The sequence below is a fragment of the Aquarana catesbeiana genome, linkage group LG04 (assembly GCF_042186555.1).
Source record: "Aquarana catesbeiana isolate 2022-GZ linkage group LG04, ASM4218655v1, whole genome shotgun sequence".
Taxonomy (NCBI): Eukaryota; Metazoa; Chordata; class Amphibia; order Anura; family Ranidae; genus Aquarana; species Aquarana catesbeiana.
The window spans coordinates 458,590,254-458,605,358 of record NC_133327.1 but is presented as its reverse complement, the minus strand read 5'-3'; the positions used below and the strand labels follow the sequence as shown (position 1 = coordinate 458,605,358).

Sequence of the window (15,105 nt, the reverse complement as noted above, 5' to 3'; positions counted from 1 at the left end):
CTGTGGGTTTTCCTGTGTTCAGTTTAGCTGTATTTAGAGAAAAAATTATTCCGTGAGTCCAGGGGCAGATTAGATACTCTGAACGTGTCTTAATTAATTCTCCATTTTAACACATAAGAACTTGATCTGAGAAACCTATAGTTGTTTTATATTGCCCGGATAATTTCTCCTGAGTTTAAGGTAGAATTCCTGGATAAACCTAACTAGTCTTACAAAAATCCCCTTCCTCATCCTAACAGTTATACTGAAAGATGTATATATTTAAGTTTTCAGCCTGCTCCGTCATAGTCATGTGATCCTCTGTCAGCCAGCGACGGCTGCAAGGGAGATGAGAGAGCGCTAGACAATGGCTAGTAAATCCTGGAGCAGTGACAAAATTCATAGGCTCCTATATCTGTTGTCAGTGCTCCCTCCTCTCCCTGGCAGCTTTCATTGATTGACACTGGGGAGCCGGATCATGATGCGGTAAGTGTGTGTGTGTGATATATAATATATAAATATAAATTTTCTTTTTTCCTTGCACAAGTCAGTCAACACATGTGTTAAGAGGGGGAGGGAACATTTTTAAGACTCGTTAGGTTTATCCTGGAATTCTACTTTAAGGCCTCTTGCACCCATGGGTGGGGGAATTGCGCTAGAGCAGGGGTAGGCAACCCCCGGCACTGGTGCCGCAAGCGGCAGGCAAATCCTCCTTACCCGACACTGGGCTCCCCCCCCCCCCCCATCAGCAGGGAAGTGTCAGTGAGACACTAATGAAAACCCCAATCAGATGACAGTTTGTGGAATTACTGTTGAGGTTCTGGAAACTTTGTTGAAATTATTCCTGAACCTTTGTGTCACTTACTACTGAACACCTGAACTCTGTGTCCCTTTAAGCCAGAGCCAGTATTTAGCGCAATGAAAATCACACCCAACTTTTGCTGCGGCGCAGAGCGACACACTTTTCTTCAGCTGCGGGGGTCCAACTTATGATCCTGCACACAGGCCCACTGCTTTCAGAAAATGCACCTGACCTGAGCTCATCATTGCACATCTATTCCAGATGCTTGTATGTGACATCACATACAAGCACATGGGCTGGATGTGAAAGGTGGACCAGCAGGATGAGTGTGCGAGGACAGATAGATGTGTCTCATCTCTGCTTCCTTTCACCAGTCTGCATTTAATGCATATCATAGATGAGAAGAGGGTACAACAGTGGAGCATATGGGCAGGAGGGTACAGCGGTGGGGAAAATAAGCAGGAGGGGTTCGGAGGTGGAACAGAAGAGCAGGAGGTACAATGGTGGAAGAGATGAGAAGGGGGTTCAGCAGTGGGACAGAAAAGCAGGGGGGTACAGTGATGGGGCAGATGAGAAAGGGGGTTACATCGGTGGGACGGATGAACAGGGGGGTTCAGTGGTGGGTCAGATGAGAAGGGGGTTCAGTGGTGGGCCAGACGAGCAGGGGGGTTCAGTGTTGGGTCAGATGAGAAGGGGGTTTAGTGGTGGGGCAGATGTGAAAGGAGGTGTATTGGTGGGACAGGTGAGCAGAGGGTTACAGTGGTGGGGCAGGAGAGCAGGGGAAACAGAGGTGAGACAGATGTGCAGGAGGTACATTGGTGGGGCATATCAGAAAGCAAAGGGAGAACGAAGGTTCGCAGTCCAAGGACCTCGGCTATGGAACGCTCTTCCGACTCACATCCGCATGGAAGAAAACCATCTGGCCTTCAGGAAAAAACTCAAGACCTACCTCTTCTAAGATGCTGACAACACAAACGCATTCAGCGCCTTGAGGCGATTCAGTGCGCATTTGCAGCGCTTTACAAATTATTAATACATTCAGAAAGCAGGTTACAGTGGTGGGGCAGATGAGAAAGCGGGTTACAGTGGTGGGGCAGATGAGTTCAGTGTTAGGACAGATGAGAAGGTGATTCAGTAGTGGGACAGAAGAGCATGGGGATACGGTGGTGGAGCAGATGTGCAGGGAGTTACAGTGGTGGGACAGAAAAGCAGGGGGTTACAGCGATGGGGCAAATGAGCAGGGGGTTACAATGGTGGGAAAGATGAGCAGGGGGGTTCAGTGTAAAAGGAGGTGCATTGGTGGAACAGATGAGCAGGGGGTTACAGTGGTTGGGCATAAGAGCAGGGGGTTACAGTGGTTGGGCAGAAGAGTAGGGGGTACAGAGGTGGGGCAGATGTACAGGGGGTACAGTGGCGGGGCAAAGGAGAAAGGAGGTACATTGGTGGGACAGATGAGTAAGGGGTTACAGCGGTGGGGCAGAGGAGCAGGGGGTACAGAGGTGGGGCAGATGTGCTGAGGGGTGCAGAGGAGAAAGGAGGTACATCGGTGGAACACATCAGCAGGGGGTTACAGTGGTGGGGCAGAAGAGCAGGGAGAACAGAGGTGGGACAGATGTGCAGGGGGTTACAGTGGTGGGACAGATGTGCAGGGTGGTACAGTGGTGGGGCAGATGTGCAGGGTAGTACAGTGGTGGGGAAGTAGCGCAGGGTGGTATAGTGGTGGGGCAGATGGCAGATGTGCAGGGTGGTAGTGGTGGGGCAGATGTGCAGGGTGGTGGTGGTGGGGCAGATGTGCAGGGTGGTGGTGGTGGGGCAGATGTGCAGGGTGGTAGTGGTGGGGCAGATGTGCAGGGTGGTAGTGGTGGGGCAGATGTGCAGGGGGTACAGTGGTGGGGCAGATGTGCAGGGGGTACAGTGGTGGGGCAGATGTGCAGGGGGGTAAAGTGGTGGGGCAGATGAGCAGGTGTTACAGTGGTGGGACAGAAGAGCAGGGGGTTACAGAGGTGGGGCAGATGTACAGGAGGTTACAGTGGTGGGACAGATGAGCAGGGTAGTACAGTGGTGGGGCAGATGAGCAGGGTAGTACAGTGGTGGGGCAGATGGTCAGGGTGGTACAGGGGTGGGGCAGATGGTCAGGGTAGTACAGTGCTGGGGCAGATGGTCAGGGTAGTACAGTGGTGGGGCAGATGCGCAGGGGGTTACAGTGGTGGGACAGATGAGCAAGGGGGTTACAGTGGTGGGGCAGATGAGCAGGGGGGTTACAGGGGTGGAGCAGATGAGCAGGGGGGTTACAGGGGTGGGGCAGATGTGCAGGGGGGGGGGGGGGGGGACAGTGATCTGAGGTGTGAGCGTGCAGGATGTTAATTTCTCACTATTACTCAAGTAGTTTACAGCATTTACTTTATAAAAAATCCTTTTCGTGATTGAGAGTGTGAAGTTGAAATTTATTTGTTATAAAATCAGCACGCTCAATTTCTTTAAAAACATTTTTTAGCACACTGTGCTCAAAAGGTTGCCTACCCCTGTATTAGAGTTTACATGGGCTCAGGCTCTGTGTGCAAGAGGCCTAAATAAACCTATTGCAGGAGGCTTGTATGGATGTAGTATAAGAGTGGTGAGAATCTTGAACTAGAATTTTTAAAAACAAATGTTGCCCTTTATTTACTATCCATGTAAATAAAGGACAACATGTTGCCTTTATATAAGCAATTAGCTATCCATTAGCTCCGCTTCCACAGGGTCCGCCTCGGTCCGCCGGCTCAGTGGGAGATCTGTCCGTTGATCTCCGCTGAGCCGGCGGATGACAGGTCCCTCTCTGCTCACTGAGTGGGGAGGGGCTTGTCAAGCACCGCTGCTGCCTATGAAGAGATCGGACGAAAACGGGCAGCATGTCCCGATCCGCCAGCGATGAATCCGAACGTAGAGGCATCTGTCTGCTTTTAGCGGATCGGGCCGGGTCAGATGTCAGCGGACATGTCTACGGTGACATCCGTCGCTCCATAGGCTAGCATGGAGCGCCCGTTCAGGTCCGCCGTCAAAACTGACAGGCGGACCTGACCAACTGTGTGAAAGGGGCCTTACAAGCACACTCTTTTTTTATACATTTTTTATGCAAGCAAATTGTGATGTGTAAAATTCTACACAAGATGTCAGATGTTTGCTTCATGACAGCCTAATCTTCATGTCACCTGCGTTTCAGGGCTGGCGTTCAGGTAATGAGATCCTTAAATAACACCTGTTTATGTCAGTCTGCAGCCAGCAGTGTTTTTCTGAAATTCACAGAAAATTTAAATATCACCCAGGGCTGATAGTAGCATTCTGTTTGTGTGTGGAACACGTCCAAGAATTTCCTGCTCCTATGTTTGGGCTACTGTTTTTCTTCAAATGTCTGGACAGAACTCGACTTCAAATTACAAGATATGATCAAAGGGGTGAACAGCGCTGATCAGCAGACATAAATAGGACCCTCAGAGGCAAAGTAAAAACTTTTTATTTATTATTGTTAAAAAAAATAATAAAATGTTCACAGTCAATTGATGGTTATGCAGAGACTTGTATTAAAAAAACTGACAGTACCTGGAGGCTGGAGCCGCATTTATGACACATGGGCTTGGGGAAATCCAGCACAAAGCCGTTGGACAAAGAACACTGGAGCACTGCTGGTGGGGGGCCCATCCAGGACCGTAAGGGTCCGATGAAGGGGGAACCAAACTGCAGGCACAGGAACTGTTGGGGCCAGTATGGCGCAGAGAGACGGTGTCCTGTTGGGGCCAGTATTCGCACTGTGTACGAAGCCCGGAAGTAATGTTGCAGCCTGGCGGAAGTCAGCCAAAGGAATCCAAAGAGTATGGGCAAACCCTGCTGTTGGGGCCAATTAGAAACTGCCGATGCCAAGGGAGCAAAGAGAGTCACACATCGCTGACTGGAGACACTACATTTTTCGGGGACACGTCCTTTCTTCAGGTTTTTTGATTAGTCAGCTGAGTGTAAAGATTAAATAGGGAAAATGACCTGGAAGTATAAGGCTACTTTCAGACTGGGGTGGACGGCGTCAGCGGTAAAGCGGCGCTATTTTGGGTAGCGGCCAAAAAAGGGTTAAAACCGCCCGCAAAGCTGCCCCATTGATTTTAATGGGCAGGGGCACTTTAGGAGCGGTGTATACACCGCTCCTAAAGCGCTGCAAAGATGCTGCTTGCAGGATTTTTTTAATTGTCCTGCAAGCGCACCGATCCAGTGTGAAAGCACTCGGGCTTGACACGGGAGTGACAGGAGAGGCTCTTTACAGGTGCTATTTTTAGCACTGTAGCGCCTGTAAAGCGCCTCAGTGTGAAAGTAGCCTAAGTGTATGTATCAAATAACCTGAAGAAGGGGCGTGCCATCACTTCCAGGCTTCGTGCACAGTACAAGCGGCCGCTGTATACTGGCCCCAACAGTTCCTGTGCCTGCAGTTTGGTTCCCCCTTCATCGGACCCTTACGGTCCTGGACGGGCCCCCCACCAGCGGTGCTCCTGTGTTCTTTGTCCAACGGCTTTGTGCTGGGTTTCCCTAAGCCCCTGTGTCATCCATGCGGCTCCAGCCTCCAGGTACTGTCAGTTTTTTAATCCAAGTCTCTGCATGACCATCAATTACTGCTGTATGCCTTGGGAAACATTTTTTTTTTAAATTTATTTATTTTTTTAACAATAATAAAAAGTTTTTACTTTTGCCTCTGAGGGTCCTATTTATGTTCAGTGCTGTTCACCACTTTGATTATATCTTCTGTCCTCATTTGTCTATGATTTTTGGACAGGGGCGGCCACAGCTACATTTAATTTTTCTTTTTGACTTTTCACTTGGCCTCTGGTCTGTGTGCCTGGTTTTTTGTTTTTAGTGTTCAAATTACAAGCATCCCCTGCAATGAGTTGTTTTTTTTTATGCGTGAGTGTGTTCAGGCAGGCCATAATTCACATGATTCCCCCATCAACGCAGACAGTGCTGACAGGGGAATCCTTCCTGCTAAGCAATTGTCTGCTCCCGAAGCGATAATCGTAAGAAAATCTGGCAATCTGGTTATACCCAAGTTGATTGATTGATCGATCAACTTGGTACATTCAGCCTACCCATTAATGGTTCATATCTCGGCCAGTTTGAACCGTGTATGGCCGTCCATTACAATACAGTGTCCCACTGTCAGAATACAATGACGCAGCAGGGAGGATTCCTGCATCCACATCCAACGTGAGGATGGGGGAATCAGGTCAGTTTGTGGTTTTTTTTTTTTTTTTTTTTGTTTTTTTTTTCTTCATTCAACGAACTGGCTTAGTGAAAAAACGGACCCAGGTATAGCTAGCTTAAGTCCAGTTATGTGGTCCAAACTGCCCACACAGCAATTCTAACTGCTGTAAGGAAGGAGGCAGACTCCTAATTGCAGCTTGTCTTGGCTCTGAGCACTACTCAGAGAGACAAGAGACTGACACATCCCCCTCCCTCTGCATTCTTCTTGCCTCGGTAAAGCGTTCAGAGCTAATACAAGTTGTGACAGTTATGATGAGTCCATCTCTTTCCTAGCTGTTGTCAGATTTGCTGCGAGGGGGAGGGGGACAGGTCAGATCTCATATCAAAACTTAGGAAACGCCTAGAAACATGGGTATAAAGTACTACATGTAATTTCTCACATGGGGGCACAACTTTGTAAACAATGGAACGACTGTTCATCTTTAAAGCACAAAGTTTCCATTGGCGGTATTGTGCAGTGTTTGTGTAGCTGCATTATGCCAGAATGAATCGCACCACATGTCCGCCAACGTGTGTCACTGTGCACTGCTGAAATACTTGCATTATCATAGCGCAGTGGTTCAGTCCTCAAGTACCCCCAACAGGCCGTGTTTTGGGAATTTCTCTTAGATAAAATAGCTGTCCAAAATACAAAGCCATTGACTCTGACTTAGAAGGGTTGTAAAGCCTTGTTTTTTGTTTTCTGTTTTTTTTTTTTTTCTTTTTTTTAAATAACAAACAAGTCGGTCATACTTACCTCCACTGTGCAGTTCGTTTTGCACAGAGTGGCCCCGATCCTCGACTTCTGGGGTCCCCCGGCGACGCTGGTAGCTCCTCCCACATCGAGTGCCCACGTTGGAGAAGGCTCTCCTAAGGTGGCCACCCGTGCGGGCGCGTTCCCGAGTCCTGCTTCTGTGGACATTGTCATTGGATTTGATTGACAGCAGCTGGAGCCAATGGCTGTGCTGCTATCAATCTATCCAATCAAGAGCCGAAACAACGGGTAGAGAGATAGAGCGCATCTCCGCCGAGGGAACAAACGGGCTCAGGGGAGTAAAACTGGGGGGCTGGTCAGTGTCAGAAGTTTTTTCACCTTTAATGCATAGGATACATTAAGGGGAAAAAACACGAGGGTTTACAACCCGTTTAAAGCACCTGTGCAAGATAAAGGAAAACCTGCAAACATGGCCTGTTGGGGGTACTTGAAGACTGAGGTTGAGAACCATGGTCGTAGCGCGATAGTGTGGATCACTTAAATAGCACATTTAGCAGTAGTAAAAAAATATATTAGAATTTTTTTTTTTACATTTTTATTTTTTTTTTTTCCCTCAGGTCAGTCACAGTGATAATGCTGCATAATTCAATGTAATTTCATCATGAGCAGACCATTATTTCAAGCCAGTATGCCAGAGCAAGATTATCGGAATGTCTGTGTTTGGTTGCCCAACAGAGAGCAACTAGATATCACTGTTGGGGTAAGTAAGAAAAAAAAAATTAAGTTGGGGTATTTTTGCACTTTCATATACAGTCATTTATCATCTACACTGCATGTTATCCAGATTCATGTTTTGGCTGTGTGAACAAATACAATTATCCATGACACTTAGAATAGGCTAAAGGCCCGTACACACGGTCAGAATAACTGAAGATACACTTCATCCGATGAACGATCTGCCGATTTTCTGATCGTTAGTATGCTGCTTTTGACAGCCGATTTACACATTTTCAGCAGACAAACTGGATGTGCAGGCTTGAAAATTTTTGTCTGATGTGACCACGACATCCGATATTCTTTTCATAGTACTGTTTTCTGACAAAAAAAAAAATATGAAGAGCAAGACTATGCATGCTCAGAAATGAAAGAACACATACAAAACAATTGAACACATTACTTCACTTCTGACATTGAATTCTGTCATTAGAAAATTTTCTGATGGTGAGTACCCTCTTCACTTTCGATTTGGGACTAGCATCAAACAAAAAACTGATGAAAATTTGTCCAATAATCTGACCGTGTGTACAAGGCTTTAGACACCATACACACTATTATTTTTTCTGCAGGTTTTTGTCTTCAGATTTACCAAAACTATATAGTGCAAGGGCCTGCCTGATTGCATACAAATTGAAACTCCTAAAGTTTGACCTCATATTATATGGTTTTGGTAAATCTGAAGACAAAAATCTGCAGAAAATCTAATAGTGTGTATGGGTTCTTAGTTTGAACTTCTCCCATATTTTCCTCAAGTAAGGGTTAAGAACAAAGGAAAAGCCGGAAAAAAAAAACGTTTACTCTTTTTGTTGTTACTTCTTGCTTAACCACTAGGCGTCCGCGCTATAGCCGAAAGACGGCTACAGCGCGGACTTCAATTGCCGGGAGGGCGTCCCTGGACGTCCTCCTGTTTACTTCCGCATTGCGCGCTCCCGCGGGCGCGCATCGCGGAAGTTTTGTGCTGGCCGTGTCCCTCGGACACAGCCAGTCACAGATCACCGTAAACGGCCAATGACAGCGGCCGTTTACAGTGCGATCGGCGGTGCCAATGAGGGAGGATCTCATATGTAAACATATGAGATCATCTCTCATCGCCGGCTCTCCCTCCTCACACAGAGACAGCGTGTGAGGAGGGAGAGCGGAACCGCTGCGGCGGTGAGTGTAAAAGAAAAAAAAAAAAGGAAAAAAAGGTGTCCCGCTGTTAACGGTCCCTGCCATCTGCCCTGCCATCTGCCCCTGCCATCTGCCCTGCTATCTGCCCCTGCCATCTGCCCCTGCCATCTGCCCCTGCCATCTGCCCCTGCCATCTGCCCTGCCATCTGCCCTGCCATCAGCCCCTGCCATCAGCCCCTGCCATCTGCCCCTGCCATCTGCCCCTGCCATCTGCCCTGCTATCTGCCCTGCTATCTGCCCCTGCCATCTGCCCTGCTATCTGCCCCTGCCATCTGCCCTGCCATCTGCCCCTGCCATCTGCCCCTGCCATCTGCCCTGCTATCTGCCCTGCTATCTGCCCTGCCATCTGCCCCTGCCCTGCCATCTGCCCCTGCCATCTGCCCCTGCCATCTGCCCCTGCCATCTGCCCTGCTATCTGCCCCTGCCATCTGCCCTGCCATCTGCCCCTGCCATCTGCCCTGCCATCTGCCCCTGCCATCTGCCCCTGCCATCTGTCCCTGCCATCTGCCCTGCCATCTGCCCCTGCCATCTGCCCCTGCCATCTGCCCCTGCCATCTGCCCTGCCCTGCCATCTGTCCCTGCCATCTGTCCCTGCCATCTGCCCTGCCCCTGCCATCTGTCCCCAGTGCCATCTGTCCCCAGTGCCATCTGTCCCCACTGCCACGTATAAGTGCCATCTGTCATCAGTGCCACATAGTGCCATCTGTCATCAGTGCCATCTGTCAGTGTCACGTGCCATCTGTCATCAGTGTCACGTGTCATCAGTGCCACGTATCAGTGCCACCTGTCATCAGTGTCATCAGTGCCACGTATCAGTGCCATCTGTCATCAGTGTCATCAGTGCCACGTATTAGTGCCATCTGTCATCAGGGCCACGTATTAGTGCCATCTTTCATCAGTGCCACGTGTCATCAGTGCCACATATCAGTGCCATTTGTCATCAGCGCCACATGTCATCAGTGCCACATATTAGTGCCATCTGTCAGTGCCACGTATTAGTGCCATCTGTCAGTGCCATGTATTAGTGCCATCTGTCATTAGTGCCATCTGTCATCAGTGCCACATCAGTGTCAGTGCCAGGTATCAGTGCCATCTGTCATCAGTGCCACGTATCAGTGCCATTTGTCATCAGTGCCACGTCAGTGTCACATGTCATTGTCCTGGTTCTCCAGGGCCTTCAAAAGTGTAAGAGGTAGTCAACAAATTAGATGTGTAATTTATGCTCCTAGAACACCTGATGGTGCTCCCTGCATGTTGGGCCTCTCTATGTGGCCAGGCTGTGAAAAAGTCCCACACATGTGGTATCGTAATACTCAGGAGGAGTAGCAGAATGTATTTTGGGGCGTCATTTGTGGTATATACATGGCATGTGAGAGAAATAACCATTACAATGACAATTTTGTGGGGGTAAAAAAAAAAAAAAAAAAATCTTCATTTTGCAAAGAATTGTGGGAAAAAATGACAACATCAAAAACCTCAACATGCATCTTACTAAATACCTTGGATTGTCTACTTTCAAAAAAGGGGTCATTTGGGGGGTATTTGTACTTTCCTGACTTGTTCGGGTCGCAAGAAATGAGATAGGCCGTCAGTACATCAGGTGTGATCAATTTTTTATGATTTGCACCATAACTTGTAGACTCTCTAACTTTCACAAAGACCAAATAATATCCACTAATTTGGGTTATTTTTACCAAAGATATGTAGCAGTATAAATTGTGGCCAAAATTTATGAAGCAAAATTACTAATTTGCAAAATTTTATCACAGAAACTAAGAAAAATGCGTTTTTTTTCAAAATATGCGGTCTTTTTTCATTTATAGCGCAAAAAATAAAAAACCCAGAGGTGATCAAATACCACCAAAAGAAAGCTCTATTTGTATGAAAAAAAGGACAAAAAATTCATTTGGGTACAGTATTACATGACTGAGTAATTGTCATTCAAAGTGTGAGAGCGCTGAAAGCTGAAAATTGGTCTGGTCACGAGGGGGGTTTAAGTGCCCAGTTGTCAAGTGGTTAAGACCAATGAGGACAAATTTTTTATTTTTATTTTTGCACAAAAGTTCCAGAGTTTCCAGTTTGTTTCCATTTAGTTTAAAGCTCATCTCTGAGGAAACCCATCCTCTTTTTCTTACCTTGGAGTTGGAAGCAGCCAGATTTACTTATCTAAGTTGTCTGTCCGGTACTTTTACCAACTCTGTTCCCTGGTGCACATGTGCCCATGCTGACTGGTCCCCAAAACTACTGTCACGCTGAAGCCACCTTTGCAGACTCCACTTCTGGATCCTGAGAGACCCACTCCAACCCCCTCCTTTACTCTTGTTGTCTTCCGAAGCTAAGCCATTTTGTACTCCCACTGACCTCTCATGTTAGTGCATTTGTTTTTTTACTTCTGACTACAGTTTGGCCTCCAAACAGTGGGACACACAGTGAACTGTATCTTTGTTTAGACCATTTAGGGACCTCCTAATTTATACAGATTCTAGAAAAACTGTCCAAATATAATATGTAGTAGCATACTGATCCCAATAACTTTTAGGGCCAGTTCAAGCCTGACTTGCGTTCCTGTGCGATTTTGCAGCCCATTCATTTGAAATCACACCAGATCGCACAAAATGTTGTGCATGCACTACTTTTCAAAAACGTATCGCACCAACTTGCACGGTACTGTAGTACCATCCTATCTGGTGTGGGGAAATGCACTGCGTCTGAGATCTGCATTTGGGGTGCCATTAGTAATGTATTAACACCCGCAGCAGATCGCAAAGGCAGTGTGTTTTGACCGTGTTGTGGGAAACCTGCATGAAATGCGCCTTTCCCGCACTGCGTTTTGGTATGAACTGGTCCTTAGGACTTGATTTTCTAGTATTGTACACGTTTTAGACATATGTTAAATTCACAGCTGTGTGTAAAAGACACCTATGTTGGTGTATTTGAACTATTGGAACAAACATGGTAAAAAAAGAAAAACTGTTAATATACAGTAGTACAGTATATTATAATTATTGCAGTTGCTAGTTGTGTTATTGTCAATTACTAATTGTAATATATTGTTTTTACTATTGTTGTAAAATGTTTTTATACAGACAAAAGCCACAGGACAGGAACTATTTAACAAAGTTTGTGAAGCACTGGATATTAAACAAGCACATTTTTTTGGCCTTAGCATTGTTAAAAGTAAGTTGTGTTTTTTTTTTTTTTTTTTTTTTTTTTTCCTTTCTAAGGTTTCATTAAATAGTTTTCATGTATGGGGATGGTAAATGTTTTTATTGTTTTGACATATGGCTTTTACTAAAAATCTCAGTATATGTATTCTTCTGTCATAAATTTTTGTCTTGAATTGCTTGGATTTGGACAGGTTCGTGTTGTCCTTGCTGATATAGCTAACAGCAATTATTATAGCGTAGGTATTTTTTTAATGGCAGGTCTCATCCAACAAAAAATAACCTTACTTTTTAGTGCTCCAGCATTATCTAACCTGTAGTACTTTGTTGAGGTGCAGATTACTGAATTAAAGGAGAATGTGGCTGACCATCTGACATTGTTGGTCTCACTATTAATCCAAATCACTTACAAGAGGGAGGAAAAAGAAAACACAAAGCTCTTTGTTTTTGCAGATGCAGGATTACACTAACATTCCAGCTATATTGATTTCATTAAAGCAGGAATGTAGTTCAACACTCCTCTGCAGAAGTAAGACTGTGGGGTTTCCATTGTTTTTCTTTCTTTTGTAGTACTTGATTTTGACAAATGTTTATGTTGGTTGTACACTCACGCTTACCATATATATTCTGAAAGTATAAGGTCTCTTTCATACAAGCGGATTGATCGGGTCCACCTGTCCACTTTTCAGGCAGACCCGATTGGACCATCCATTGTTCCTTATGGGGAGGCGGATGTAAACGGACATGTGTCTGTTGTCACCCGCCTGCATCTGATCCATTCCGCCAAAAACAGACGCGTGAGGATCCGTTCCCCATCCGTCTAGTAAATGGATGGAAATGGACAGCCAGTCCTTTTCCATCAAACCGCCCCATAGAGAACAGCGGAGCGGACACAGACTTGTCATCCACCTGATCAGCAGACAGATTGCCCTCTGATCAAATGGAGTCTACCGCACGTGGAAATAGGCCATATTATCATGGACCACCTCTGTGAACTCAGTCATAATGTTCGAAATGCTAATGTGTGATCATCTGTTCCCTGTTTCTATGTCTCTCCTTTTTTTTTTTTTTTTTTTTGATATTCGCAATAAAATAGGTTTAATATTACAGTATGCTGCCTAAGTTTCAAAAAGCTGCACAAACTATACAGATACGGCATACAATTGTTGTGAATTGTGTGTGTGTGTGTGTGTTCCTGTAATACAACTCTAAATCAGTTGTCTTTTCTTTCGTGGGCACTTTTTATTTCAACCAGTCTATTTTGTGTCTTGTAGACAATGAATATATTTTTATGGACCTAGAGCAAAAGCTGAACAAGTATTTTCCTAAGGAATGGAAGAGAGACCCTCTCAAAGTACGTCAAAACAGAAACAAAACAATACTGTATGTATATAAATATTTGCGTAAGGGGAAAAAATGTAAAATGCAAAGCAACATGGCAGTCTGGTATAGGTGCATAATCACACAGAGGGTTGTACCAAGTTTTAGTTATTGGTTATATAAGTATTGTGGAACCAGGAATGATATATTGCTGCAAATAACAGCGCAGCGTAGGTGGGATTTTGGAACAAATGGACTCTATTGAATGAAAACCACATACACTCTTTGAAATTTGTTTGAGAAAAATTTTCCATCCCGCTTCTTCTGAAATCCTTTTTATTGCACTTAAAAACTAACATCGATTTGACCTCCATAACAATTAGAAAATTGAACATTCTTAAAAGGAATTATTTTTTAAAACTCTACTAGTGTAAAGCAGCTTAAAGCAGAAGTCCAGCCTAAAACTAAAATCCCTGCATCTACAGACATCCACATTCTAACACTAACCTATCTAGCCCTGTAAAGAAAAAAATCAGTATACATACAGTACCTTTTCTGAAGCCTATTCGATCGGATCCCATGCTGAGCTGTTAGCTGCAGTATCGCTGTGGAGGTGGATGCAGAGGATACATCCGACAACTGAAGCCCCATATTAGGTCTATGGGTGACGTCACTTCCCATTCATTTCACAGCCGTTGTCGGCTGTGTCCTCAGCAGAGCTTCTGCCACTGGATACTGGATTGGATCGGCTTCAAAAAAGGTATCTATACTGATTTTTCTTTGCAGGGCTAGATAGGTTAGTGTTAGATCGTGGATGTCTGTAGATGTAGGGATTTTAGGGTTAGGCTGGACTTGCACTCACTTTAAGGCCAATATGGTCAGGAGCCAATTCTCTTAACAGCATGTAATTTGTTCAGTTCAGAAGTGACCTATTGGGCCTCATATACACTGGGCTATTGCCCCTAGTGCATGAGGTTCCACCATGTAGGTGCAGGTGGCAGATACAGGCACACCGTCCAGCCCAGCTGCCGGTAGCCCATAAAACTCTATGAAAGGCTGATCAATGTTGCTGGATGGGGCTGGGTGGTGCATCAATAGGTACTTAGGTTTTTTGCAGTATGCATGCAGGGATAAATGTTTCCAGGAGCCAGCAGCAGGGCTGGACGGGTGCGCCTGTACCAGCCACCTGCACCTAAACATTGGAGCCCTATGCACTGGGCTAAATGCCCAGTGTGTATGAGGCCTTAGAATAGCAAGCAGTTGTTGGATCTTTGCAAGTAACTAGAGAAAAAGCTACCCATTTATATTTGTCTACTTTTATTTATATTCTAAACCAGGGTTTCTCAACCAGGGTTCTGCAAGAGGTCCCTAGGGGTTCCGGCAGGCTCTACCCGTCAGTTGCTGGCAGCAGATGAGTAGTTTGCATCTCACATGCAGAGCGGTGCAGGCAAGCAAGGCGTTTCTCCAGGGTTCCCCGCTGGCCCCTCCTCTCCTCCTGTCCATCCCAGGTGCTTGTATGAGACATCACCTGGGATGGATAGGAGGGGCCGGCGAGGAACAGCGTGCCACAAGATGCCTGATTGCAGCCGCTTCCCTGCCTTGCCCTCCATAGGAAAACAGTGCTGTAGTGTGCCATGCTGTGTGCCCCATAATCTGTCCCGTGTAATGTGCCCAGCCCCCATGCAATGTGCCCAGCCCTCCTGATCCCATGTACACTATTTATCTCAAATTGGACCTAGAATTGAGCATCTCTACAGAAAATACAAGCACAACTTTCACATTTAAATAGGTACATTTTTTTTTTAATTCTTTATAGGATAAAGTATCCATTAGAGCAGAGCAATACAAACATATTCATATAATGAGAGCTGTATCTCGCTAAATACAAAGATAACATTATCTCAGTGGAAGATCTAGAATATTCA

The 15,105-nt window shown here is 45.8% G+C and overlaps 1 protein-coding gene across 1 annotated transcript in view; it reads left to right on the top strand.

The window, feature by feature from the left end:
* FRMD1 (FERM domain containing 1) overlaps positions 1 to 15,105 on the top strand; it is a 112,365-nt gene that overhangs the window by 30,298 nt on the left and 66,962 nt on the right. The window contains exons 2-4 of the mRNA XM_073627537.1: positions 7,367 to 7,509; positions 11,783 to 11,873; positions 13,135 to 13,214. Of these exons, the coding sequence (XP_073483638.1) occupies positions 7,411 to 7,509; positions 11,783 to 11,873; positions 13,135 to 13,214 (270 nt within the window). The 5' untranslated portion in view covers positions 7,367 to 7,410. The remainder of the gene's footprint in view (positions 1 to 7,366; positions 7,510 to 11,782; positions 11,874 to 13,134; positions 13,215 to 15,105) is intronic.